Raw genomic sequence first — 27,943 nt, 5'->3', positions numbered from 1 at the left:
AGTAAGCACACAACTGATGGGTGGTGTGACTTAGTTTTATATTTAGGCACTCACCTGTAGAATAACACACCTATTGTGACATATCATGTGACGTCAGCCTGTCACATTTTCCGTCATGTCATTAATTTTCCTGTATGTATGCATCCAGCGGTGAACACACACACACATCTGTTGTTGTTGCTGTCACATGACGAGAGACCTGTGTGTGTCAGCGCTCTGTGACGGGCAGATAGGAACATGGGTGGGTTCCTTACATGGAAACTATGAGTCCCACCCACAGCAGCTTAAGTACAGTCAAGGCTGCTGCGGCTGGTCAAACAAATACGTCCTCCAGGAAGAGACTCCAAGCAGACTAAAGTAAGTGCTAAAAATCAAACTTAAACGCAAACATACCGAGCTAGGATAAATAATACGTCATTAGCTAATGTTATGAGTTATATTTAGATACGTGGCAACTATTTTTGGTTTTGTGGTCTTGTGTTTCTCCGGTGTTCTCGGCGCTGCCGTTAGCCTGCCAACATTACTGCACACTTCCAAGTTAGCTCAACCATTAAAGCTACAAAACGACCGTGTTAGCTGCTAGCTTAACTTCGCTGCTGTGATTTTGTGCGGTTATTTATAGTTAGTTAGCCAGCTAGCTAGCTAACTTACGGCTAAGGAGCAGGGTTCAATTGACATGGCTGCTCTAACCTTATTATGTAAATTGGATTGGGAGGTTACTTAGCTGGCTTTCGATAGGAGATTTGTACAGGCCTGAAGCAGCAGCGACATATTAGCATGCCAACTGTTCAGAAGTTTTGCTCGTGTTACAAGCTAGCTTAAAGTCTGTTTTCTGCTAACTGACACCATATGTTTAGCACAGCGTGAAACAATCAATGCAGTGTACTCCATTTTCTAGATAAAGTAATACATTGTGAGCTAGCAATAGTCCTAAGTTTCAAAGTGAGCAGTGACACACCCAGCGCCGTAACCAACTGGAACATAATGAACCAATGTTAGTATTAGCTAACAGTAACAGTCACTGTCTTACAACACCTTAGGAGCTTGCACTACTTCGTATTGATTACTTTTTCCAAAACCTTTGACCCTTTAAAAGATCAATGCCTTTATAAACACCCCAACTCCCTGTGCAAACACTGTAGTGCATTGCTGTCAGGGTTTGCAGCTGTGCACCGTGGTTTTAACATGTCACAGTTTTCCCTCACTTCAAGTGTGAAAGCAGTTGCATGTGATATGTTTGCACCTGCACAACAATTAAATGTGATGCGTTTCAACCTGAACCAGACACCCACATTTGTTCAGACCAAATGTGTTTTAACGGTCAATGAGGGATTTTACAAGGACACTTCACTGTGTTGGACAACAGCAGCAGCAGCAGCAGGGCATGAAGAGGAAGTGTACAGGAAATTAAAAGTTAAAGGCTGGATCCTGAGTCATTGTGTGAAAGTACGGTATAGAATAGTCACTGTATTTGCTGCTTCTATCTCATCGGATTTGACCTCTGCATATCATGGCATAGCCTCCCTGCCCTGTGCTTGTTCAAACAGAGCAAGATGTTTTTTTTTCCTATCCATAAAATGCAAAGCAGAGAAGACTGTTCCATTATGTCCACTGAAGTCAGTCTCACCATGGAACAAGTAGGCAAACTGGAGTAAAGGCTTTTCATACCGAGCTGAACCATAAAGAAGTTTCCTCACCACCCCACCACTCAGCTAGAAACGTCTGTGATCCAATCATCCTGGAATGAAGAGTTTGCGATTCATTAGATTGCCATGACAGTGACACTTTATATCTCTGCATTCAAAAGCAAAGACTGCTGAATATATATTTGGGCAGGCAGCATTTAAATAGCACTACACTGAGTCAAGGGACTTGACCTATAAAGCAGATTAGTATGGTAACAATCAGCTATATGCTTATTGCTGTAGAACTGCACCAGTTGAGTAATTTCTGTCCACCCTGAGGATGACGAGGTTTATAGCTGGGTATGTTTTCAGCTTTCTTGTCGCTATATCAATGCGTTCAGTATGTCTTAAGGGTGCCAACAGTGTTGTGCTCTTTGTTTTAATTGTCTTTACGACCATATAAAATACCTGTTTGCCTAGGTGGCTACTGAACATCATTCTTAGGTTTTTATTAATAGGTTATGTCTTGCAGCCCTTTGATTGACAGTTCTGTTTTATGTTTCAAGCCATGAGCTACCCTGGATACCCCCCTCAGGCAGGCGGATACCCACCACAGCCTGGGGCTTACCCTCCACAACCTGGTGCCTACCCACCTCAGCCTGGAGCTTACCCTCCCCAAGCTGGAGGCTACCCTCCACAGGCAGGAGGCTATCCTCCTCAATCTGGTGGCTATCCCCCTCAACCTGGTGGCTATCCTCCACAGGCAGGAGGCTATCCTCCACAGGCAGGGGGCTATCCACCACAGGCTGGAGGCTACCCACAGGCACCACCACAAGGTAAGCCATCATGCCATACTATGTGACCTGTTAGCAAAAACTGCCCACTTTCTCATTCAGCACATGAAGAGCAACACAAGCATCCCTTAAAAGTACTTGCCTGTCTTAGAAGGCATGAGTCAGCTATGTCGTGTTTGTAGGCAACAGGCATCATGAAACTTAAAGTTAACACTGGAATTTCTTTCCCCCAAAACAAACAAGCCTCTGCTGTTGCTAAGAGAAGCAAGTCCCACAGTCCATCTTTTACATAGTGCTCCCATTCTCTGTCCTGCTTGCTTTCACCTACCTGTTAACTAGTTGGAAAGTGAGAAAGCGGAAGATCCAGTAAGAGCAGTCATTCCCGCCTCAGTCTAATATTCTGAATTTTCTCAGACATTCAGTAGCACAACACATTCTCAACGTTCCCTGAACAGCTTTGTCTTTGTCGTCCACTGCAGGCAGCTGGGGAGGCGGCCCTGTTGGTGGATATCCCTCCATCGGTCTTGACAATCTATCCAACCCTGGATACAATGCCATGGTGAGTTTAGTCAAAAAATGATCTTCTCCTGACCCACAAATTTCTTAATACGTGTGAAATGCAACCTCATCAGATTATTGCGTTAAATATGCCTGTTAGAATTAATTACACAGCCGTTCATGGAATATCGCATCCGTTCATTTTGCGGTAAGATTTTTCCAAACATTGGCATCTTAAAATTCTCAGCCTCACCGTTTCTTCTTTCAGCTCCCTTTTCTATGTCTCTTGCATGAGAAAACCAGTCATTAAACAGTCAGTCTAATGCAATTTCCTTTTCCACTTTCACTTTTCTGAGTCATTGTCTTGTCTATGTTGTGTTCTCATTATCTGTTATCAGATATGTGAACTTTTCATCATGCTATTACATAGCATGGCCACACTTTATTTGGATACTCGTACATGGTCGTGTAGATAAAATTTAAAACATCAGGATCAAACTTCAGTTTCTCCTCTGAAGTTTGATCCATGATAAAGGACATTTAATTGGGAATTTGTTAAATGTTGATTAATGCCATAAATATGAAAATAAATCTAAATCTAATCCATAAAAGGTGTGACCAGCTCCCTTTGCTTTGCATGCAATAATCTTCAAAGCTCTGTACAAATATTATGAGATGCCATATTTCCAAATCACAGGCAAACCAGATCCCTGCAGGCATGGGGGGTTTTACTCAAAACCCATCCATGTTCGCCCAAGCCCCCGGGGGGTACCCACCTGCCACTCAGCCTAGCGGGTATGGTGCCCCCATCCCTAACCAACAGTCATATGGCCTGTACCCACAGCCAGGAGGGAGCATGCCAGCCCCCCAAGGCCCAGGGATGGGCTACCCTGGTCAGCCCGGCCAGCCAATGCCCGGGTACCCCCGTGCACCTTCACCCAACCCACCCATGCCTGGTTATGGAGGAGCACAAGCACCTATGCCAAATTACCCTAAGGTCCCTTCACCAAATCCGTCCATGCCAGCCTACGGAGGAGGAGGAGGAGCCATGCCGATAGCTCCACCCGTCAATGTAAGCAACACTGAAAATACTTTTTTTTTTTTTTTTTTGGTTAAATAAATAAATATCTGTGTTAAATACACACATACATGTTTAGAAATTTACAATGTAATGTCATGTAAACACCTACCTCACTGAGGAAATCGCTGTATTGTTATCTCAGAGAGGATTCAGGGGAACAATCAAGGACTTTCCTGGAGCTGACCCACTTAAAGATGTGGAGGTCCTGAGGAAGGCTATGAAGGGCTTTGGTGAGTGCATGGACAGAGAGCTTAATAATATCCCCCGGATGCACATGATTTAGTTGATGATGTCCATTTAGGAAGTTGTGCTCTGACTGTATATTCTTTTGCACCGCACCCTCTTAAGTACTTAGTCGACTATTTGGTCATTAGGGTCAAGTAAGATGTGTTTAGCTGATTAGCGGTCATTTGGTCTCATACATGAAATGTTGGTAAATCTGTGGTAGATTTGTACTTGAAAAACCTTGGTACTAAAAACCTATTCCGGATTCATGAACACGGCAGAAAACTTGGATTTGATCGTAGGCACGTGTGTGAATGAATGTAAATTCACAGTGCGCTCCCACTAGCCAGCAATTAGCATACATCCTGCCCATGAACAGACAGCAACCACCATATATGGAGGTGACAGTTACTATGGATAGGTGCATCATATTAACCTGCGAACCTGTGGTAAACAAAGAAAGTAAGAGAGAGACAAAGTAAAACTTGTCCGACGCTGAGATTGAAGTTATTTTTGGTGAATTGGGGTTGAGAATTACATTTTATTTTCTCCTGTTAGTAGTGGTGTTTCAGAGACAGGTAAGTCAAAGGCTTGGAAGGTGGTAATGGCTGCCGTTAACTACGTGTCCTCTTTTGTAAGAACCATCCAAAAAGTTAAATGAAAGTAGTTTGACATGAAACTAGATGCACAAAAACTGCACAAGTACACACATAACCACAACCGCTGCAGAAGGCTCTTCTCAGTCACAGCTCTCTGCTGCAGACGAGCGCATTGCTTGCATCATCGGAGAGACCTCTCTGTCAGTTTGTACTAAGCCTCAGCATTGCTTATCACTGTTATGAAATTAAACCACTATTAAAACATCTTAATGCAGGCGGTCTAATGTAGGCAATAACCCACTGTTAAGTTTAACAACAAGTAAGATAGTCTGGTGTACAGCCATTCGGTCTCCTTCCAACTCTGCCAGATTCAGGTTCACCAACTGCCCAATATGAGTAGAGACTGGTGCCGAATTGCTATCCCACATCCACAGGTCCTTTCAAACCAAAACTCAATCTGAAATAATGTTTCAGTCTCTCTCGCCGCGTCTCTGATAATTAAATTAAACAAAAATGACACACAGTTTGGGGCTTTTCTTAGTCGAGGACAGTCTTCATTTTCTTCTTTAGAAAGATACTTGTAACTGTCAAGTGTAAATGTTACTTGTAAATTTCTGATTTGACATTGTGGGCTTGTCTGTGCAGGTACTGACGAGCAAGCCATCATCGACTTACTGGGTAGTCGCTCCAACAAGCAGCGTGTGCCTCTGCCCCGGGCCTACAAAACTTCCTATGGAAAGGTAACAGTCCTGCTTATGCTTACTGTTAGGTTCACGTGTTGTTAATGTGATTCCTGATGCCATACTCTGTTATAGTATTTATACTATTTACTTACTAAAATATTTCCAAAACAGACACAATTTCTCAATATAGAATCACATAGGCTCAGTGTGCATTACATAATGGTGACAAGCGGACAACAGGTGCTGGGGCTGCCAGTAAAATGGAGAGGGGGCTGGATGTCCTCAGAGCTCATTAAAGCTGTGCCACAGAGCTTACTGCTGTGAGGGTTTCACAATTACTGATGGTTTTAGTAATGCCAAGCATGTTTTCATTTTCAGGATCTGATTAAGGACTTGCATTCAGAGCTGTCCGGAGACTTCAGGAAGCTGGTCATGGCCATGTTGAAGGCCCCAGCTGAGTTTGATGCCAGTGAGCTCCACAATGCCATAAAGGTAAATGCTCACGAACAAAACCACTGATAATCTTCTCAGTACTTCCCATCTCTTTGTCAACATAGAATAATCCAGGTTATTATGTGGTTTTACATTCTGATAGTATTTGCTTACCTCTTATTATGAGAAATGTTCCTTGCTGAAGATGCACGTTATTATAAAATGCTGTAAAGAATTGCATTAAAAATAAAGAAAGAAGGATTATGGCGGCTACAAAGCGAGAGGATGAGGCTATCAGGTTATCATTGTTCTGTCTTCCAAACAGGGAGCTGGAACCGATGAAGCCTGTCTGATAGAGATCCTGTCTTCTCGCTCCAACAGTGAAATCAAGGAGATAAACCGTATCTACAAACAAGGTGAGATGCCTCAGGGCGCTGAAGGGACTGCTTTCCCCTTCTATTGTGTGATCTCCTTTATCACACAGCATCACAGCACTGTGTTGAAAATACTGTGTCACATTAGAGGGTAAACTCAGGCGATCTAAATTTGTCTAAAATTTGTAAATGCAGGTGTTTGGGCTAGGAATCATTTACACAAGAAGTCATTTAGTATTGCTTTTTTTGGCAGCAATAAAAAATTGAAATGAACGTGTCAGAATTGCACAGCTTATACGATTTATTTATTTGATTATTCAGTGTAGTCAGTTTTTTTCTGTGCGTATATGCAGTATCCTAGTTTCTCTTGCCAGCAGGGTCCAAAATAACTTTTTTGGTCTATCTGCCAATGGTTGGTAAATAAACATAAATATTTACCGGCACAAATATTATTCAGCTTGCTGTGAACCTGCATTAGATAAAAATGAACACAAACAAATGAGCAGGTCCTGTTTGCAGTAAATTTGCTTAAGTATTGTACTTCCATACGAATTCAAGGTATTGTAGGTGTTGTGTACTTGAGTGTTTTTATTTTATGATACTTCTACTTCGCTACATCTCAGAGGGGAAACTTGTACTTTTTGCTCCTCTGCATTTGTCTGACGGCTTTAGTTACTAGTTTCCCTCTGTCCAGTGAAAGCTATGTCTCTCCAGAAGTGTTGATTTTTACAGTTGGTAATAAACTAAAGGATGTGTTGAGAGAAATTCTCGAACATCCTTAACTAAATAATGTGTCAAATAGCCCTCTATTGGGCGCCTGGTGGTTTAGTGGGTAGAGCAGGTGTCCCATATACGAAGGCAGTGACCTTGCCGCAGCAACCGCAGGCCCAACTCCAGTCTGTGGCCCCTTGCTGCATATGGGGTAAATTCAGTGTGGTATTAGTACTTTAGGAATACTTCTTCCACCTCTGCCTATTTGTCGTGGTGAGTTAATGGAAACGAAACATGATCAATCAACTTATATACTGTACTGATTAGCATCTGTAGCGATAGGTTTATTTCAGCAACCCACCAATGGCAGCTGCCCTCATTTATTTTATTTGCCATGTATATTTTTGACTTGCATTTGGTGAGGGACACGTACAAATTTTTGACCCTGCTTGCTTGTAAATTGGGTTGTGGTCATCCTACCTACATTATGTGCCTGAAAAGTCGTGTTGTATGATTTGAATGTTTGTGACATGTTTAAAGTTGCTGCCGAAAGAAAATACTCATTATCACCATCTTCCACATACAAAAATATTGATTATCAGCCTTCAAAAGTCACTACAGCTTGAACCCATGTATTTGCGTTTGATATGTTTTTGTTTGAACTATTATGTTTTCGCCATCTCAGAATACAAGAAGTCACTGGAGGATGCCATTAGTGGGGATACTTCAGGCCACTTCCGCAGGCTCCTGATCTCTCTCGCCCAGGTACAGATGTGATACCAATGCATTAGCTGTATACCTGTCTCTTAGCAACTGCTTTCAGATTTAAAGAGGAATGTGTTGCCCTGTATTTACAGGGTAATCGTGACGAACGAGAGCATGTTGACATCTCTCTGGCTAAACAAGATGCTCAGGTAAAGTCTGCTTCTCTCTCAATGATAATTAATGTTTGATGATTTATCTGCAGCTTGGAAGTTCTTGTATTATTAATTAATTTTGATCTGTATGCATTACTGTTTTCCTTATAGGCCCTGTATGCTGCTGGAGAAAACAAGCTGGGAACAGATGAGTCCAAGTTTAATGCTATTTTGTGTGCCAGGAGCAAACCCCACCTCAGAGCAGGTAATCTCTAAGGATAATCAGGCCACAAATGCAACTTTAGGACCTTGTTAGCTTTATTACTAATGATGTGTGTTTATGTGTGTGTGTAGTGTTTCTTCAGTACCAGCAGATGTGTGGCCGGGATATTGAGAAGAGCATCGGCAGGGAGATGTCCGGAGACCTTGAGAGTGGCATGTTGGCAGTGGGTAAGACTAAACACACCTACTCAGATCTACTTTTAGATGTGTCACACCCATGTAATGTGAGTCACAATCTGCTCCACATAATTAGTTAATGACGAGCGTACAGGCTGTCTGCAGCACACATTCAACCACAAAACATTTTCCATGCTCATTTTTATTCCACACTGTTTTACAGCTATCTTAATACACTTTTGTAAAAGAGCTGGAGGAAGGGGTGCTGTTAAATGCATAATCTCTTTTCCCCCCTCTTTTTTTGCCAACATTTCTCAGGGTTATGGTACAGTAACCTGTTTTAGATGTGTTTGATTTGAATCCTTTCATTGGTTTTGCACACCCAGTCTATACTTTTTCATTGTGAAATTGTGTGCAGTGCAGTGTTGGATGTTTGCCATTGTTTTCGACGCTGTGTTCCAATTCACTCTTCTTGTTTCTGATTTCACATTTACTTTTTTTTTTCCCCAAAATGTAACTTGCATTAAAACTGCATTAATCGATATTTTGCCACTAGGGGGCAGAAACATTGCAGAAAAAGCTGACAAATGCAGCCCAGATTTAATATCACAATCTTGTTGTGGCTAACAATGAGCACACACAGAGCAACTATATCATTCTATGGCAGTCATGTTTCCTGCCACCTGATGAATATACAACTAATGTACACTTTACTTTTAAGCCCCGTTTCCACCGAGCAGTACAGTACAGTTCATTTCGGTATGTGTTTTTTGCGTTTCCACCGTGAAAAGTTGTGGATGGTACCAATGGAACGGTTCCATACCGTCCCCATTTTTGGTCACCCCTCTGTTGGGGTACCTAGCACACAGATCTGGTACTAAAAGGTGGAGCTGGTCAAAAGCGATTGGTTTAAAGCAGATGGTCACTCTGCTCAGGGCTGAGTTGTGGCTGGTTTTGAGGCTCATGTAACCACTGTTCATACCATGGAAAGTATTACATATATTAGTAAACTGTAACTATAAAATGAAACTTTTTCTGCCTCTCACAGCAGCTGAGAAAAAATAACTTAATTTGCTGGACCGACTGCCGGCAACTTTTAAGGTTTAAACGTTTACTTATGTAACTCATTGCATGAGTTGATGACATGAATCCATCAACACAGTAAATTTCAATGTGACAACTTTGACCATTACTCAAGTCTTAATTGTCTCTCCAGGACGACATACACTTTAAGTAATGAGTGAATATTCAAGTGTTCAAAAATATATATTAATTTGGACTGGATGACGTGAACTGCACATATTCTAATCCGCACTTGGAGAAAAAGAAAGGCATTGTGGAACATTGTTCCTGTGGGCTACGGCAACACTAAACCCCTGAGCTTGCCTTAGAAGGACTACATGCTCAAACACACTATTTTTTAATATCCCATGGAGAGAGACTTTCACTGCAGCCTGTTCTATTTTGTTCTGAAAATGTCAACGTGCAACCTCGCTCTGTGGATGATAAACAAGGTGCAGATTAAGGTAGTGCTGGACAGATCAGTGAGTGACAATAACCTCACCCACATGAAAGAGTACTGTTTGTGGTGGAAACGCTAAGCAGAGCTAGGGTCAAGGTATCATGTCTGATGGGTTACTTGTGGTTTGAGAGGTACTATACTAAAAGTGTTTGGTGGAAACAGGGCTTTAGCTCTGTTCTAGTCTCCATCATTTCCTAACTTGTGGCTGTTAAGCTGCTAGTTTATTTGCTTAAAACATCTGCTGCCTGCTGCTGAAAGTGGGATTGTTGTGTTGATGAAAATGGGTAGACTCAACCAGACGGTAAATGTGCCGGCATCAAACGGGCTTAAGAGCAAAATAGAGCTGCAGATAATCCTCCATAGGTTTGTCATTATAAGAGACATCCCCTACCCCCCTAGTCCACATAGTAATTTCCTTCAGTATGAAAATTTTGATTAATGCAGCTTTAAATTTGCTTGTTGCCATTCTTTTATATTCTTTTGGTGTATGCATAGCTTGATTTTTCATAGTTCACATTTCAAGTGACACATAAGTATTGCTGTCTTCATCATCCTCACCTTGCAGTGATGAATATTAGAGGGTGCTCTTTACAGTGCACTTTTATGAGTTGATCTTGTTTGTATAGAAATCAAGAGACAAAGTATGAATCAATGAGCACACTGGTAATAAATATTTTCTGTTGCAGTGAAGTGCATTAAGAACACACCTGCCTACTTTGCTGAGAGACTTTACAAGGCCATGAAGGTGAGAAACCCTGTCTTGTTTGGATTGTCGGTTTCTATACATAACTAAATAAGCGCAGCATAATATGTAATTTACGTCACCCTCATTGTCTGTGTATTTGCGTGTGTGTTCAGGGCGCTGGGACCAAAGACACAACCCTGATCCGGATCATGGTCTCCCGTTCCGAGGTGGACATGCTGGATATCCGCCAAGAGTATGTTAAAAACTACGGCAAGTCGCTGTACACGCACATCTCTGTAAGTATCTTCATCTCATAACCACTGAAATGATTTAAAAGCAACGAATGCACATGATTTTGTGAGACAACGTGCTGACACCTTTGTTTTATCAACAGGGAGACACATCAGGAGACTACAAGAAGCTCCTATTGAAGCTCTGCGGGGGCAGCGACTGAAAAGGACACAGTGACTACTACAGTATAGATTATATTCTATAAATATCAGTTTTCGGCCATATCTATATGCACTATACACAAACCGCAAACCTGCATGCCATGCCAGTACTATCAATGCAATGTTTACCTAGTTTTAAAAACTGCATATATATCTTCATGCTGTTTGATTTCCCTTTACAATATGCAGAAAAAGGTTTTATATTTTTTCACTTGTGATATCTTTGTTGGATATTTGAGTTGAACACACACAGCCATACGATAGATTTGAAAGAGATTACATTTGACTTTTTAGAGCTATATATTTTTAAGATATTTTATATCAATTTTGCCAATGTGGTCAGATATCTTAGTTATCTGGCACTTGTACCAGCTAATTCTGTATCGTTCAGCAATGCTGAATGAAGTATGAGACGTGGAATACATAGCAGCTAAGTACCAAAGTTGTCTGCTAATGTTTGCGATTGTATAATCTCTCCTATATTTTGTCTACACTATCTTTTTTTGTTCATTGTAGTATTTGCATCACATGCTTTAATTTGTGCATCGTGTATCCGTTATTGTAGCATGTAAAAGTCAAACATCACATTTCATAAATTGTGGATTGATTTTATCTTCATGAGTAAGAGAAAATAAATAATGAGAACACGTGCACACGTTGAAATTATTTGAAACATACAACAAACAGTAAATGAATGAGGTGCAAATATTTAAGTTAAGACCTCCTCATATCTGCTCTGATACTGTTAGTGCATGGTAGTAGCCTCCATTTGACAGTAGAGGGCAGTGAAATCTTAATCCAACCCCACACCAAAAGTGGGAATTTCAGCAAGCAGAGTCCCTTCAAATGCTCAGCTGTGAAGAAATTAGATCATTATCCAATTGAATTACATCAATAACCATGTTCATTAATCAGTTTAGGCAACATAAAAAAACAAGTGTCTTCATTTTCCAACACTGAATATGATGGACGTCTGGTGACTATTAAATCCACAGCGTTTCACTCAATGAGTACTCCATAAATTCTCTTTCCTTGAGGGTGTGTGAGGCACACAGAGCTTTCCACGCCTTATTACGTCCTGTTGGCTTCACTTAAACACTGTTCAACACGCCTGACTGTGGAGACTGCTGCGCTCGGCTGGCTACAGTAGTGTGTGTGAGTTAACTGCACTACGATCAATAACTCTAAAGTGTGTGTGTGTGTGTGTGTGTGTGTGTGTGTGTGTGTGTGTGTGTGTATATATATATATATATATATATGGTGGTGGGAAGGGGGGGGATTGATGGCATCCATAAAGCTGCCTTGGCCACATTAAACAAGTCTAGCATGTCTGCAGTGCCGTCAGAGGGACCCTTGGGTATGGGCCATGCTGGGAGAATCATTTTTGATCACATCATGTTAAAACTGACCAGAAATGACAGAAATGGGCTGGAGGACTTTAGATAGCTGTGAGGATTACAATAACTAGAAGATTAGATGCGATTAGATCAGTTTTGAGAGGATAATTTAGCCGTCATTATATGACTTTTAGAAGGGTCTAACAGCTCTGCCAACACTGTAGTTTTGATATCATGATGATCAGAAACCTCCCATCTGTTGCAGGCGTGCAGCTGAAGGCTGTGAAATTCACTGTTAATTAAACACCCTGAATTGCTTAATTTAATGTCTACTATAGCTGATGTAATCATGTGGGAATCCTCTCACGGTGCCTCAAGGTCTGAGGTATTGTGGGAAATAATGGCTTTACATTAAAAATGTCTTTAAAGGTGTAAGTATGATGATGAAGGACACCAGCAAACTTATTCTCCTCTAACATTCTGGTGTATTCTCACAGGATGGAGATGAAATAGATACACAACTGTCAAAAATGAGTGGAGAATAAAGTAATTGTTTCACCACCCTCAGCAAAGAAAGCTCCCCATTACTTAGATCTGCACTCAGACAGGCAATAAAATAAAATTTCACCAGGATAAATGATGGATATGCTCGCTGACAGTCTCTTCAATAAAAGATAAAGCTATTATCCGCCCTGATCCGCGCTGTCTGATAAACAAATCTGTTAAATAACATTTCAGTAAGTTATCAGACAGCTCGAGACACCACCCCTGTTGTCTAAATAATAAACTCATTCATACCCCCAAGATAAAAAGCATCAGGCTGTCTTCTCCACTCAAACGTGTGTCCTCAGAAGTAGGGTACAGACACAGACGTCCAATCTGTGTCATCAGTGGGGACCTGCTTCCCTTTGATATGAATGAATGGTAATTAATTTTTCATCTGAAGGGATAGCACATGGTTGAACGAGCTGTGGAGCTATGGAGCCAGCATGGCAGAGGGGGGAGAAGAGAGAGTTGTAGATGTCACAATAAGATTCAGTGCATGCATGAATAAGGTCACGGTTTGAGAGGTATGCCTGCAGACGCTTGCCTCTGTGCCAACAATCTTTATTCAGCCGCACACTGGAGTGCATCCATCATCATCATATTGTATTTCACAAATCCCACTGAAAATACACATTTCATTTGTCACTTTCACGTTTTGTTTATATGTGCACGTATGGCTCGCTGCCCTCTTCTATCTCATCACACACACACACACACACAGAACTTGGTTGCAGTGCTTTGGCTATAGACACATGGAGCGTAAGCCTGTGGCTATGACAGTATTATGCAAGGACTGAATAAAATTGTTATATTTTTATCTCTGCATTAGCATTTTCACTAAATAACATACTTAATGTAGTCAGTGAGGGTGCTGCTGATTTGATGCGTCTGTGTTAAATCAAAAGATGATGATGAAAGGATCAATATGACTCAGTTCATCAAGTATTTAATATGTTTTTATGGCGTAAATTCATCTGATGCAGCGTGGAGATATGGTGAATTGCATCACACTGATGGAATTTATACAAAGATTACAGATTACCACTGGTGGAGGAAGTATAAAGATCCTTTACTCAAGTATAAATACTCCATAACTAGTACACCTGCTCACCTGCCTCCAGGCTGCTGGACTGTCACTCAGTCACCGCTTATTTTAACCTTGCACAATTTGCATTTAAATTTTTTAGGGTATTTTTCACCCTATTTGCATTTGTATTTATTTACATTTTCACCCTCTGCTTGCATTTCATATTTCACCTTCTGTGCTGTATGTTTTTATTCTTATTTATTTTTATTTTCTCTATACATATGTGTATCTGTGTTTTTGTATGTATTGTGTTGTGTTGTGCAAAAATCTCTATCTATCTATCTATCTATCTATCTATCTATCTATCTATCTATCTATGCACCGATCTATCTATCTATCTATCCATCCATCCATCCTCAAGTCCTCCTGCATTAGTTCATTTGTTCACATGATGAAATTAAGTGAAAAAATACAGTGACATAAGGAAACACACAGGTGGGATAAAACAAAACAAAATACCCGAGGGCCTGTAAAAGGACCCCACCTTACACTGAAATTAAAGACATGTATGTGCTTATCGCCAATTTACAAACAAATATTAAAAGAAAAGAAAAAGAGTAAAAATTCCAAACAAGGATCACTAAAGATAAAAAACACCAATGAAGAAAAAAGAAATAACATATAATTTTAAAGCAGGAAATACCTGAGATAGAAATAAAATAAGATAATATAAATAATAAAGAATAAAAGTAAAAATTGCAATAACATATGTACTGCTTACAAATATCATAACACAGAAACATAATACTGTACTTCAAGGGGAGTTGTTTACGATCTCTTAAAAAATGCATTGAAAATGTCGCCTTTATCTCGTACACGTACTCATAATGCAGAGAGAAATGCTCCTGAGTATTATGCTATTATATATTATATCACTGGATAATTACTGTTGTTGCATTAATCTGTAATTAACATTGTACTGTTGTAATTTTTTATTATTTAATACACTTTTAGGTCATTTAATTTGTCTAATCACTGTGTTTTACAAACTTATTATATGTTTTTATATCTTTTATTGAGCAGATGGGTTCCACATATTGTCCACATCTATATTTAAAGCTCATTTTCCTGGACATTACAGTTGTACATGATACCCACAGATCAACAGGAGGTCAAATTTGCAGTAGGTACAAAGATAAGAAAAATACAGTGCAATTGCAATGCAGTGCACAATGCAGTGCAATTTTTTTTTAAAGAAAACAATAACAAGCTGACCATTATCCCCATAAGCACAGGTCTACCCTCCAATACCCACACCACCTCCCTCCACTCACAGAGACCCATCACTCCTCAGTCATCCCAGTTGTACAGTGTGTGCTATGCTTTGGACTGTTGTGCTAGATTTGTAGTTGCAAGATATGATATGAGGGGGTTTTCTAGGTTTTACTGAATTGTTGAAGCTTGTCTTTCAGGCCATTTCTAAATAAAGTGTGTTAGTTAGATCCTCTAGTCACATCTTAGAGGTAGGGACAGTTGTGCTCTTCTATAAAATGAGAAATAATTTCTTTGCCGTTATGAGGGAATGTGTCATGTTTAGCTTTCTGAAGGTCTCAGATATTCCAAGAATAATGAGCAGAGGCTGGGGAGTAACATTACAGTCTTGATTTTTAAGTTTTAACCATTGGTTTTTACCTTCTTTTATCTGTCCTGTTCATTTTATTCTATTGTATGTATGTATTTATTTACTCTCTTTTTATTCTGTGGAGTTTTAATCATCTTTTTGTTAGTTTGTTCTGTTTTGGTTGGTTTGTCTTGTTTCTGTTTCGCTCCAGTTTTGTCATGTGAAGCACTTTGGGCTGCATGTTTGTATGAAAGGTGCTGTATAAATAAAGTTGAGGACAGAGGACTTTATGCTGCAGATATCAGTATGTTTTGTATGTAAAATACACAAATTATTAAGTAGGTTGGCTGTAAAATAAATACACTGAAGTCAAAACTGGGCTTTATGAGTATAAAAATGAATAAAAAAGAAATGAAAATACTCATATGTGTGTCACATTCAAGCACTGTAGGGAATAGTACCATCGTTGTTTGTTTGTAAACAGGCTATAAATGGTGTCTTTACTCTCCGGGTGAGTTCACTGTTTACCCAGCTTTACCACTACGTCGATATTTTTAATACATCTCCAGATTTTCATGCAAATTGTGCCCATTCTCATTTTTTCCGCCTGGGATTTTCGACGTACTACGGAGTGATGTGTACGCCCATTGAAGAAACAGGCGTGTCCTTTCCAAGCCCCGCCCCTTTCTCCTTATATGGTCATTGAACGGCACGTTGATTGACAGCGGGCAGCAGCTGCTGAGTTGCTCAGACATGGCGGAAGATACAGTGTAACTGAGGCTCATCGGCGGAGTTACGTGAGTTTCCCCAGCAGTTGAATCGTCAAAGGGCGCCTTGGATGATACACACGGAGACGGGAATGTCTTGGGCTCCGGCGGACTCCGACAGGAAGCAGAAAACGACCTGAACTGCCACACACGAGTAAGATGGGAAAATGTATCGCTGTTTAGTGCAGTCAACAGCCTTGGGCAACAAATATGGCTTCTTGTGCCTTTTTCAATATGCTATAAAAATTGATCTCCCGTGCAACCTAATGCCGCGGTGGCTCCGGCTAACTTCTGCGAGCCGCGGTGACTTGAGTTCAGTAGTCGCTCGGTACTTTTGATCCGTGAGGATATTACATCCACTTGGCCGTCCAGGGTTAGCTGGGAAGCTACGGAACTACAGCGGATAGCCATGGAGCCAAAGCACAAAGAGTTGCTCGACCAGTGCCACCAGAACTTACTGGAGTCCATAACAGATGCGGACCGAGTCATCGAGCTGCTGATAGTCTCCGGTACCCTGAGCCAGCTGGACAGGTTCGAGCTGGACCAGAACTGCTCGTCCAGCGCCGAGAAAGTAGACCACCTTTTGAAGATGCTCATGAACAAGGAGAGCGACCATTTCCTCGACCTGTGTGTGGCCCTGGAGAAGGCATACCCTGACCTGTACGCTGCCCTGTTCAGCAACAACGGAGGGGGACCTGTGGACCACTCCACCGGTAAGACTTGCAGCACACAAGCCCTCACACACGGGCTTTCACTTTGAGGCTAAAACCCAGAGAGCAGCAGCCACAGCATAGCCCCCAATGTGGGTGCTATCTGGGTGGTCTGGCGCAGGGAGACCGTGCGTGTGGATAGCTGCACCACAGCACAGCAAAGCTTGGATTTATTATTAACCAAAATCTGTATAAAATGGTAATAAAGGTGCATGTGAAGGTTACAAGGGCATTTGTACTCAGAGCTCACTGAGTGTGTGCTCTGTTGCAAAACACATGCACAAGCTTGCATCTTTAAATATTCACATTAACCTGCAGATGTGAGTGCACAGGACTATATTCTGCCCTAACAGGCTCACCCCAGCACCTGCAACACACACATCCATAGTGCAGGGTTGGTGTGAGCAGGTATAGTAAATGTAGATAGAATAAAAACCAGGATCAACACTCACTCCAGTTTATCAGTGGCATGATATGGTTATGCTACATTAGGGTAGCCTGTTGTTTCCATGACAACCGTAGTACCACTGACATGTTGGTCCATATCGACCTGCTCATGGGTGTGTGCGTGCAGGCTGCCCATTCATGCATACACACCACAAACATGGTTTGTGTCAGTCCATTTGTAGAGGAAACCACCCAACAATAACAGCTCAAACTCCAGATTTATGTTTCCTCCCATGATGCATTAATGCTACATTTTTAATTTAGTTCAGTCACTGTAAGTCATTTGATTTTTTTCACCGTGTCCTCGCAGCAAACTGCCTCCACTCCAGCGTTTTTTTTTTGGGTTGTTGTTGTTGCACAGAGACAAAAGGCAACCAAGTGTAAAAGCCTTGTCTAGTTTTGCCTGTTTTGCTTTGTGTGAATGACTGAAGCCAGTGGCTTACTCACAACCAGCATCATGCCCCAAGGGCCTGAATGCAGGATGAGCCTTGAGACTGGAAAGTGGGGAGGAGATGCAGAGTAATGCTTCTCTTTGACATATTCCCTGTGTGAAACCATGCAGATCATTTTAACACAGCTGAGGCTTTATTTAAAAACACAGTGTGATGCATGTATACTACTATGAAGCAGACCATAGCAGGTAATGCTGAGCTGGTGTCTTGCTGCTCTGCTGACTGGATCGCTAATGCTTCCTTAAGCTTTATTACTTCCTTGTATTGAGTGTTGCTGCTGCAGAATAACACTCAACCCTGAAATGCTCTGAAACACTCTGACACTTGTTTACCTGCGAGCAGCTGCAAAATTGGTCCCTCTGTTAGCCCCTTGACTCTGGCTGGTCTTGACAATGTGGATTTTGGCTTTTCTTCACACACCTTTAACAGACTGTAGCACCAGCGGGCCTCGGAGTTGACCTGCCTTGTGCTGGGAGAGAGCGAGCAGTAGTGAGTAGTGAGTCTGGCAAGTCAGCCTGTGGTTATTCAACAGAGGATTAGGCCCTGCTCTCGTCTCTCTGGTGTAAACTCTGTGCGAGACACGCTTTATCATGCCTCCACAGTCCTCAGTGTTAGCCGCCACGCTCTTGGCTCCTTCTGTTTTGACTCAAGTGTTGTGTGTGTGTTTTTATTTAATGTGCTATTATCTTTAGCGTAGTGATTCGGCTGATGCGATTACCACTTTTTAACCACACTTGTGAAAGACCGAAGACGAGCCACTCACTGAGCACCTCCAGGCGAAGAGGCTGTTAGATACAGCTCAGAGGGATGAACTCTTCGGAGCCCCGATGTGTTTGTGTGTGTGTGTGTGTGTGTGTGAACAACGCAGGGTGTGTGAAGAAAGGGAATATGAGTGTGTGTGATGAGTCTTGCTGATAGCAACCTGCTCTCAACTCATCCTCTTCTCATGCTGCCTGCCTGCTCTTGTTCTCAGATGCGCCTCCTTTGCCAGCTGAGCCTCCGAACACGCACACATTATGAAATCATCCAAACTCCAAAGAAGCATCCTCACCCCAAAGGAAAAGTGTACAGATGCTCGATTGTTGGAAGCTCATGCTCTGTAAATTATTAGTGTTTCGCTGGCAACACATTTGCTGTGGAGAACATACAAAGAAATCATTCATTATTTAGCCTGTTTTTGTGCATCAGCATGTGACTGTGGCTCACTCCTTTGTTTTTTTCAACCAATTCTCTTACTCTGATTAAACTGCAGAGCAGATCGTTCACTCAGAATAATGAGTATGACTGAAGTGATGTTGCAGAGCACATTTCTGTGTTCTCAAAACCGAATTGAATTCATTTCACAAATCCAAGCGGCTGCAATCAAGCTGATTTCATGCCTGGGATTGAGCACTCATCCCCCCCTGCGATGTATGGACAATATACCTGAAGGAGTGGAGTAGTTGAAGAGATGTACCTGCACATCCCCCTCTCTCTTTTCAGATTCGAGGGCCTGCTACAGTGATTTAAAGTCAGTCCAAGAGCAGGGCAACACAATTCCCCTTGACAGGATGCAACGTCCACAGTCTTCTTCTTCTTGCTGTCTGCTTGGCTTTATTTTCCCATGGTCTCGGTTTCTCGTTCCCGTTGCTTTATTGTCTCTTTCTCTGAGTCACCGTCCATCCCTTTTAACTTTCCCTCTCTTTTCTCTGACTCATTATATTTCTTTCCCCCGCTGAGTGGTTTCGTTTCTCTGCACACTTAAACAGAGGGACACGCCAGAGAGACAGAGGAGGGTGATAGAAAGAGGGAGCAAGAGAGAGGGAGACAACAGGCCTTTTGTTGAGAAGTTGAGCAGACCCAAAGTGCCCAGTCAGCAGCTTGCTCTGTGTACAGCAGCCTAGGACATAGGCCAGTGTGTGTGTGTTGGTGGAGAGGCGGGGGGGGGGGGGGGGGGTGCTCTCCTCTCCTCTCTGTCAACCAGTTTCTGTCCCACTCCATAAACCACAGTGGACAGACAGAGTGAGTTATGACCCTGACGCTCTTGTCACGACCGCTGCTCTTAAATATCTCCCATGGGCTGAACCTGGCCTCACTTTCTTCCCTCTCAGTCAGCGTCAGTGTCTGTCACCCAGTGACGCACACTGCCACTCACCTCATCGCCCCACTCTCTTTCCCCTTGCCACTCTTTGGACCTCTAGTCTGATGTTATTCCCTTCTCGTGTGTAGAGGAAGCCATCAATTCATCTGCTATTCAGCAATGTTTCTGCTTGGGTGTGATTGATGCCATCAGAGTAGATCACATTTTATGAGTTGTCCGTGTGAGTTTTATTACGTTACAGTGTCTCTGTACAATCACTAATGCAGGGCGCAGTTGAAATGGGCCAAGTTATCTCGTGATTTAAGTAAGCCAACAGTGTAGTGAAGCAGGCATTTAACAGTAACATTAAAGGTACAGTTTTATATGACTATTAATTGTATATAATTGGTTAAGACTGTTGATGAGTCAAAACAAGCAATTTTAAATAGACGCTGCAGCAAAAATTTTCATAGTCAATTAAACTGCTCATTATTTTCTCAATTAATCGATTAGTAGTTTGGTCTATATTAAGTCAGAAAATGGTGAAAAATGTCAATCAGTGTTTCCCAAAACACAAGATAACGTCCTCAATGGTCTTGTTTTGTCCACAACCCAAAGATCTTCAGTTTACTGGCATAGAGGAGGAAAAAAAACCCCAAAAATATTCACATTTAACAAGCTGACAGCAGAGAATTTTGACTTTCTTTGATCAAAAAATTGCTCAAACTGATCAAATGATTATCAAATTAGTTGCCGATTTGTTTAATAGTTGACAATTGTGCAGCTCTATAATAGAAGAGCTGTAATAGTCCAGTAAGTTCACAAAATTACATCAATTTTTTGTAATGCCAGCTGTAAAACTATGAATAGACAACAGTTATGATTTTACAATATTAAAAAATGAGATGATATCTAGTCTTTCCCGAATGTCTTGTTTTGTCTGCAGCTGAAAAATATTCAATTTGCTGCCACAGAGGAGTTAAAACAATTCAATTAATCGCCAACTAATTTAATAATCAATCAAAAAAAATTGAGTACATTTTTAAGAAAAAAAGTCAAAATTCTCTGATTCCAGTGTCTTAAATGTGAATATTTTCTGTTTTTATACTCTTCTATGACAATTAACTGAATGTCGTTTGGTTATGGACAAAGCCGGACATTTGAGGACGTCATCTTGGGCTTTGGGAAACACTGATCGACATTTCTTACCATTTTTTGACATTTTATAAACCCACAACTAACCACCATCACATTAACCATCCCAGAAATCTACAAATATCTTCAAGTTGACTCACATCTCACTTATCGACACCACATCAGAACCTAACAAAGAAGCTCAACCTGAAACTGTACGTAACAAGATCAGACCATATCTCACGCTTGCTGTTTCAGACACATACCTACATGCAATCATTCTCTTGACAATATCCTACTGTCTCCCCATATAGTCCATCACCACAAAGGATGCCATCAAACCAATAGCAAGACTATGCAACACAGCTTACAAGATCCACAGTACCCTCCCCCTTTGGACTCTCAAACTCTAACGCCTTGACTTTTCAAAACTACATAAATAATCTAGCCATTAAATTCTATTTTCAGATCCTGAACAACAACTCCAATCCTACACTTATCGATTAATCAATGAATCGTTGCAGCTCTAATCTAAAATGACTGAAAAAGGAATCTAGATAATGGAATCATCAGTTGTGGGCAGCCTTGGTTGAGTCGTAATTAGCAGTGTTAATGGTATAGGTTTTTTTTTGTCAATAACGTTGCTCAGTAAATCCATCTAATCAAGGCTGGAGAGTGACGCAGGCTAATGACAGATTGTCTTCAGTACTCTCACCAGGTCAGTGGTGTTATTGTTCCATTGCAACTCTATTGTTCTCTAACACAGCATTGTTATTGTGTAGAAGTTGTATATTTTTCCACTTAAGCATTAATGTCTGATGGCAGGTTTATCTACATGCTGAATATGCGAACCACAGCCAGGAGGCTGTACTGTGGAACGGGACTTCATTACCATTTTACACATGTTCCTCCACTTTCTAATTACCCCACAAGGTAGGGGGAAATGCCAGCATCTAAATGTTTACCAGTGCTATGAAGTCATGGAAATAAACAGCTTTTCTCCTTGTCATACCACCCCCACCTCCACCAGACCTTGTTTTTTCTGCTGTATTGTGCTTTGTTCTGCTGTCTTTTTTGTTTATCCCTCCTCTCTTCTCCTCCCATCATGGTGTCCCAGCTTTCTCTACCACTCTCTGCTTGCCTTGTCTCTCCATCTGTTTAATTCTCTACCTCTTTATCTGCTCTGTCTACACCTGCGGTCGTCTGTCCTCCAATCTCTGGCACCTGATGCCAGGTCACAATTGTGATGCTGACGATTGTTGCATTTGGTACCAAGAACAAGAGATGTCACTTGACTATTTTGGGGTTGGATGTTGTGACAAATAAGCCACGATAGCTTGTGTTTTGACCATAATGCCCCGAAGGACAATTAGTGCTCATATTTTTGATATTGGCATGAGTGGGAGCCAAAGCCCAAATGAGACAGACTAGATTTTTCAGTGATTGGTTCCTGTCTGCTGGGTTGTTTCGGAGCATCTGGGTGATTCACTTGTCAGAAATATGAAGAAAACATTCATGCCAAAGGCAGCTTTCTGATGGTGCACATGCTTCATTAAAAACATACAATTATTTACGAGCATGGAAGAGCCAGAATCATTCAGATGTGTCACCAAGCTTTAACATCATCCGGTGGGCTATATGGGAGTGTAGTGAAACACATTTTGTTCCCCATAATTGCGGTACACAATAGGAAAAAGCCCATCTGTCGTCTCTGCAGCGTTAGCTCCGACTAATAAGTATGTGCACTATTCTTCCGCACTAGACTCCTTTCTCTTGGTGACCTTTTAAAAAAATTATAGAGCAGTTTAATCACTGAATTATCTCAATGCACTATGAAAATGCTGTCTGAATCAACACAGCCTCCTCTGTGATTAGACATGAAAGGAATGTCACAAAGATTGCCCAAATTCCAGCAGTGGGTTTATTCCACACAGACAGACTTTTTTTTTTAGGGGGGGGGGGCAGTGTTTTAGCTCGTATTTGTACTAGCAACATTAAGTAGCAGAACATTTGGAGGACATGTTGCAGACATCTTTCACCTTTTAGTTTTTGACCCAACCCTTGGCACAGGCAAGCTGTTCAAAAACAAAATTATGTCTCATTTATGCTGAGGTAGGGCTCTTTGCAGAGAGAAACCATTATGGCATGCTGATAATAGGCCAGGGCTGGATTGCACTCAGGGGCTTTTTTTTTCTTTGGACTTTGGCGCTGCTCAGCACTTCTGAAAGGTCCGCTGGGCTCAAGGCGAAGGACCTTTTTTAGGTCTTCTTCCACACGTCTTTTTCACCTCATGTCCCAGAGTGTTACACAAATCAAAATGACTATAAGTCTGCGTCTGCATCTTGCGTTTCAATCAAGAGTAAGACAGTTCTTATTTTGAGACATGCCGCAGGGCAGACTTGGACCTATGAGTGAGAAAGGTGCGTGGGTTTTGACCATAGGCCTAGATGAACATGGAGCTGTGAGTCAGGCGGTGTGCGTGCGGTGGAGTAATCCTGCCTCATGGAGTCATCATGTTAGATGTCTTCATGTTTATGCTCAGTGTAGACTCCTTAAATCAGATGATCAATCCTTTACCCCCGCAGCAAGGCTTCACTGGCCCGTTGCCCAGAATCTTGGACTGTGGTGTCATTGCCTCCCCAGAAGTTTGGCCCACTACATGGCTCACTGGAAGTCCCAGATTACAGGGAGGGGATTGGACAAGGGAATTTATGTTGTGGGTTTTTTTTTTTTTTTTCCAGCAGATTTTCAGATGCAGTAACCATAATTTAAACTTCACATAGATTTTGTGGTGAGGATCAGGCACCACTACTACTGCTCTGCGTTTATGGAATATAATGCAGTTTATAGAATATGATGCATTGTTATAGATTAGGATTAGGGATGAGTGATAATATCGGCACATCATCGGTATTGGCAGATAAAGGCTTTAAAAAAAATAGTGCCATCAGCCCAAACAAAGCACTTTTGCTGATATGACAGGCCGATAAGATGAAGCTATAAAGGTCCAGCATTTAGGATATAGGGGTATCTATTGGCAGAAATGGTATATCATTTTCATAATTATGTTTTCATTAGTTTATGATCAACTGAAAATAAGAACAGTTCTGTTTTCATTACCTTTATATCTACTCACAGAGTGGGTCCTCTCCCACAAAGTTCTCCATGTTGTGCTACAGTAGCCCAGAATGGGAAAATCAAACACTGGCTCTAGATAAATGTTGTTACGTTGGCTACTGTAGTTCTCAAACACACTTGGCACATGGGAGAAGTTTCAGTTCTGCAACCTCACCACTAGATGGCACTAAATCTTACACACTAGACCTTTAATTATGCGACTCAGTCGAAGTAGGCATCTTCCAAGCCAGTTAAAGCAGGATGAATTTTACGGTTCTGTTTGAAAATGTTGCATAAAAATAAAAATAACATCTATTACATGTAACCAAATTTAAAGTAGTTTTCTTATTTGACCAGTGGATGTGCACATTTGAAAAGCATTGTATTTTATGCCGGCATCTGCCAGTAGGCCATCATGATAAGAGTTAATTCCACCATTCCGATTTACTGCATATTTTATTTCATCATATTTGAAATCGCAATGATATTTTATCACAACTTATGTATCGTGATAATATCGTGTCACAGGGCCTCTGATGATTCGCACTACTACGAAACAGCAGTTTAAATCAGCTCCACCATGACCACCTACAGTATTAAAGTACTGCTTAGATGTTAATCCAATTTAGGGCTGGGCAATATGGAGAAAATCAAATATCACGATATTTTTGATACTTCTACTGATAGTGTGACAATATTGTAGGTTTGACTATTGATACTTTCACAAAATATTTAGGTCACGCAATTAGATTTTTGATAATAATCACCAGTAATGTGGATATAATGACTAAGTGGGTAAAGCCAGATAATAGAATAAGGCAACTAGCTAATATTTTCATAGTTGAGTGAACTGTCGATAAGAAACCAGAAAATATTCACATGTAGGAAGCTGAAAGCAGAGAATTTTTTTTCTGGGCTCCAATTAGCTGCTGATTAGTTTAACAGTTGACAGTTGTTGCAGCTCTATAATAAAACAGCTAGAACAGTCCACTTTATTACAATGCCGCCTTTAAAACTATGAAAAGACAACACTTTCGATATTACAATAACCAAAATCTAAGACAGTATCTACTCAATTATCACAATATCTATATAATATCGATATATTGCCCAACCCTAATCCAGTTATATATAATAATATAACAGCAATAATGCGCTATAAGCATTACTTTCCCCTTTTCCCCCACATTCCTTGACACCTCTCCACTCTCTCCTCTTTACTATCTGTGAACATCCTGAGTTTAAGCAGGTAGCAGGTGGGATGTGTGCATCACTAAGTGGAACTACATCCTCCATACTGTGAGCAGAACCACAGCCAGGATTTAGAGTTGTGAGATGCTCTCTGGCTTATTGCTGACACATTGCTCGGCCCCTCTTAAGCACACTGTAAAATGAGTGGGTAGTTTTCAAGCGTATTATTAGTGTTGCTATTATTTGCGCTTCTGTGGTTTAATGGCTGTGAAGCTGAGGACACAAAAGGAGAAAGACCACAGAGGCTATTTAGGCGCTACTCGCCTCTTGGTGTGTGACTTCTTTTCTTTTCCTTTATTTTTTTTTTTTAATCACTGCTGCTCGCTGACAGTGAGAAGAGCTGACAGCGGCTAATAAAGAATAGCACACAGTATTATTTTTGGAATGCTAATGCTGTTCTTTTACCAAGTGGCCCTGAAAATGGTGTCTTGCGCGTTCTTGGGAACAGAGCAGACGCCTCGGCTGCTTCGAATCCATAGTTTCAAGGCTTGTCAACACGTTCCCGATAAAGGGAGTTTGAAGCAGCAGCAGAGTCCAATCAGGATGATAATCATACGTTTTTTATGTTTTGGGAGACGCTCTCATCGTCAGATAAGAGAATTTTCTGGAAGTGATGAATAATTTAGTCTCACCCGACGGTGGGAGCCAGACTTTGCATCTTTCTTTGATAAGACTCTCCTCCACCAGCCTCCCCAACTCTCATGCTCTTCTTTTTCCACCACGCTGCAGAATTTACTATTCCTCTCATCCGGTTTCACCATGGCAACGCATGTCATCCTGCTTTATGTGCTGGAGAACATAATCTGGTTGTCTGAAGCAACTGTTGGTTGCTGAGCACATCGCTTGATTGGGAGGGAAGGCAGAGGGGAGAGCGGAGGAGAGGAGCATGGGGGAAGTGGAACCCCTTAGGTAGGGCGAGTACTCCCCTGACCTATTTAGATCACAGCGACAGGCCTTTGTTGCTGTTGCCTCAGGTCCTCCACTGGAATATTTCTCACCTTAGAGTGTAGGGAAGCCAGTAGATGCTCACTCCACATACATACATATCTATTAGCTCCTTTAAAACCTGCCATGATGTATCTATCTTTTAAAAGTGTGTGTTGGGTACGATTTCTCAGCTTTGATCTGTTTTATCTGACTGTGTTTTGGCAAGCGGATTCCCCCACTGTAGATCATCAGATCTATGCTACCCTAATGGATGCCTGCTTTATTGATGCGTGAACCTGTTTACAGATGACCAGCCTCATTGACTGTGGCTGGTGCTAATTGCTATCGATGATTAAAAGCGTGTTGGAAAAGGCTAATGCCGCTGACCCATCGACCACCAGATAGCTGGCTTGTATCCGACATGCAAATCTATACTGCATTCGTCGGCGCGCTCGTGGGGTTAACTAATCAGCCCGTGACAGTGATCTAAATGTGGGAATTTTGGTGCACGTAGTCGTCCTCGCAGCCAAATCAGATTGTGAGATACCGAGGATTGTCCCAGAATTGCCCTGTTCGTGGGAGTTAAAGCTGCCTGCTGATTGGCGAGTGTCCTCAGCCGTGGAGATTACTGGGTTTTTAATTTATTTGAGTGTTTTGGTTTCCAAACCACAAAATACAACATTCAAGAAGCTGCATTTTACAGCTCTTTTTTTCTTCCTCTGGCACAGAGCTTTACAGACTCTGTACAGAATTTTAAAAAGACTTAATCCTTCAGCTCAGATGGCATAATACCTCTCAGTGTCTTCCACTATGAGAGCTTGTCAGTCAGACGCTGGGTTCAAGGAGTCAGTTGTTGCTTTTCAATGCAGCCATGGAAATGAGCAAGAGCCTTTTGCATAGCCGTGTTGATTGTACAGGACTAATGCTGCGCAGCCCCAGAGTGGTTCTCGTCATGTCTGATGGAACAATATGAAATCAAAGCCGTGTGCTCGGAGCCCTTCGCAGAGTAAAAGTGTTGAGCATCAGGGAATGTCAGAACAGATTAAAAGCCTTTCCGCCCTGCTCCTCGCTCTCTCTCTCTCTTTTTTTCTCCCTCTTTGTCTCTCAAACACCCTCCCTCCTTATCTCTTTTGCGACTTAGTTAGGCTATCTCCTTTCATCTGTCCTCCTCTGCTCCATGCCTTCCCCTCTTGCCCCCCTCTCCTCTCCACTGTCTGCGGGGCCTAAGATGGAGTGGCTCAGTCGCACAGAGCTCATAGTTAATTAGGCTTGGCCTTGTCACACATTGAGGGCTGGAGCCAGAGTTGTAGCTAAACCCAGTGGGGAGGCAAGGACAGAGATGGAGATCTAGAACAGTTGGCGTCAATCTATTGCCTGCTGCTGACAAAGCCAGCTACCGTTCCCCCGCTCTCTTAAACCCTGCACACAGGAAGACTTTGTCCATGTGTTTGGCGTGCATTTATCACATTTGATTAGTATTATCTGTGCCTCACTGTGCTGGTTTTATGCTGGTTTAAAACTCCATTATTTGCCAATGTGTACATATCTTCCTGGAATTTTTCTGGACCTAAAATGATTGGTCAGTTCGTCAGTGACAGATAGAAATGAATC

General features: G+C 41.6%; 2 protein-coding genes across 6 annotated transcripts in view; both read left to right on the top strand.

Moving 5' to 3' along the window:
• The first annotated feature begins 205 nt into the window (after nucleotides 1-205).
• Nucleotides 206-11,944, top strand: anxa11a (annexin A11a). Of its 3 annotated transcripts, none has more exons than XM_049599819.1 (15): nucleotides 206-357; nucleotides 2,192-2,461; nucleotides 2,899-2,978; nucleotides 3,762-3,989; nucleotides 4,141-4,228; nucleotides 5,468-5,562; nucleotides 5,884-5,997; nucleotides 6,263-6,353; nucleotides 7,708-7,787; nucleotides 7,880-7,936; nucleotides 8,051-8,144; nucleotides 8,234-8,329; nucleotides 10,487-10,545; nucleotides 10,659-10,781; nucleotides 10,880-11,944. In XM_049599819.1, the coding sequence occupies exons 2-15, from the start codon at nucleotides 2,194-2,196 to the stop codon at nucleotides 10,937-10,939; spliced, it is 1,533 nt and encodes a 510-aa protein (XP_049455776.1). In that variant the 5' UTR covers nucleotides 206-357; nucleotides 2,192-2,193; the 3' UTR covers nucleotides 10,940-11,944. The 3 variants fall into 3 exon arrangements, with proteins under 3 accessions (XP_049455776.1, XP_049455774.1, XP_049455773.1); XM_049599817.1 differs by having other exon boundaries at nucleotides 3,615-3,989; XM_049599816.1 differs by lacking the exon at nucleotides 206-357 and having other exon boundaries at nucleotides 2,182-2,461; nucleotides 3,615-3,989.
• Nucleotides 11,945-16,206: 4,262 nt separating this feature from the next.
• Nucleotides 16,207-27,943, top strand: part of dlg5a (discs, large homolog 5a (Drosophila)) — a 48,143-nt gene continuing 36,406 nt past the window's right edge. For all 3 annotated transcript variants that reach the window (XM_049599784.1, XM_049599785.1, XM_049599783.1), the window contains exon 1: nucleotides 16,207-16,948. In XM_049599784.1, coding sequence (XP_049455741.1) covers nucleotides 16,645-16,948 — 304 coding nt within the window. In that variant the 5' untranslated portion in view covers nucleotides 16,207-16,644. The remainder of the gene's footprint in view (nucleotides 16,949-27,943) is intronic.

The sequence above is a fragment of the Epinephelus fuscoguttatus genome, linkage group LG16 (genome assembly GCF_011397635.1).
Source record: "Epinephelus fuscoguttatus linkage group LG16, E.fuscoguttatus.final_Chr_v1".
NCBI lineage: Eukaryota > Metazoa > Chordata > Actinopteri > Perciformes > Serranidae > Epinephelus > Epinephelus fuscoguttatus.
The sequence above is the reverse complement of the archived record's forward strand: the minus strand, read 5'-3'. Positions and strand labels throughout refer to the sequence as shown.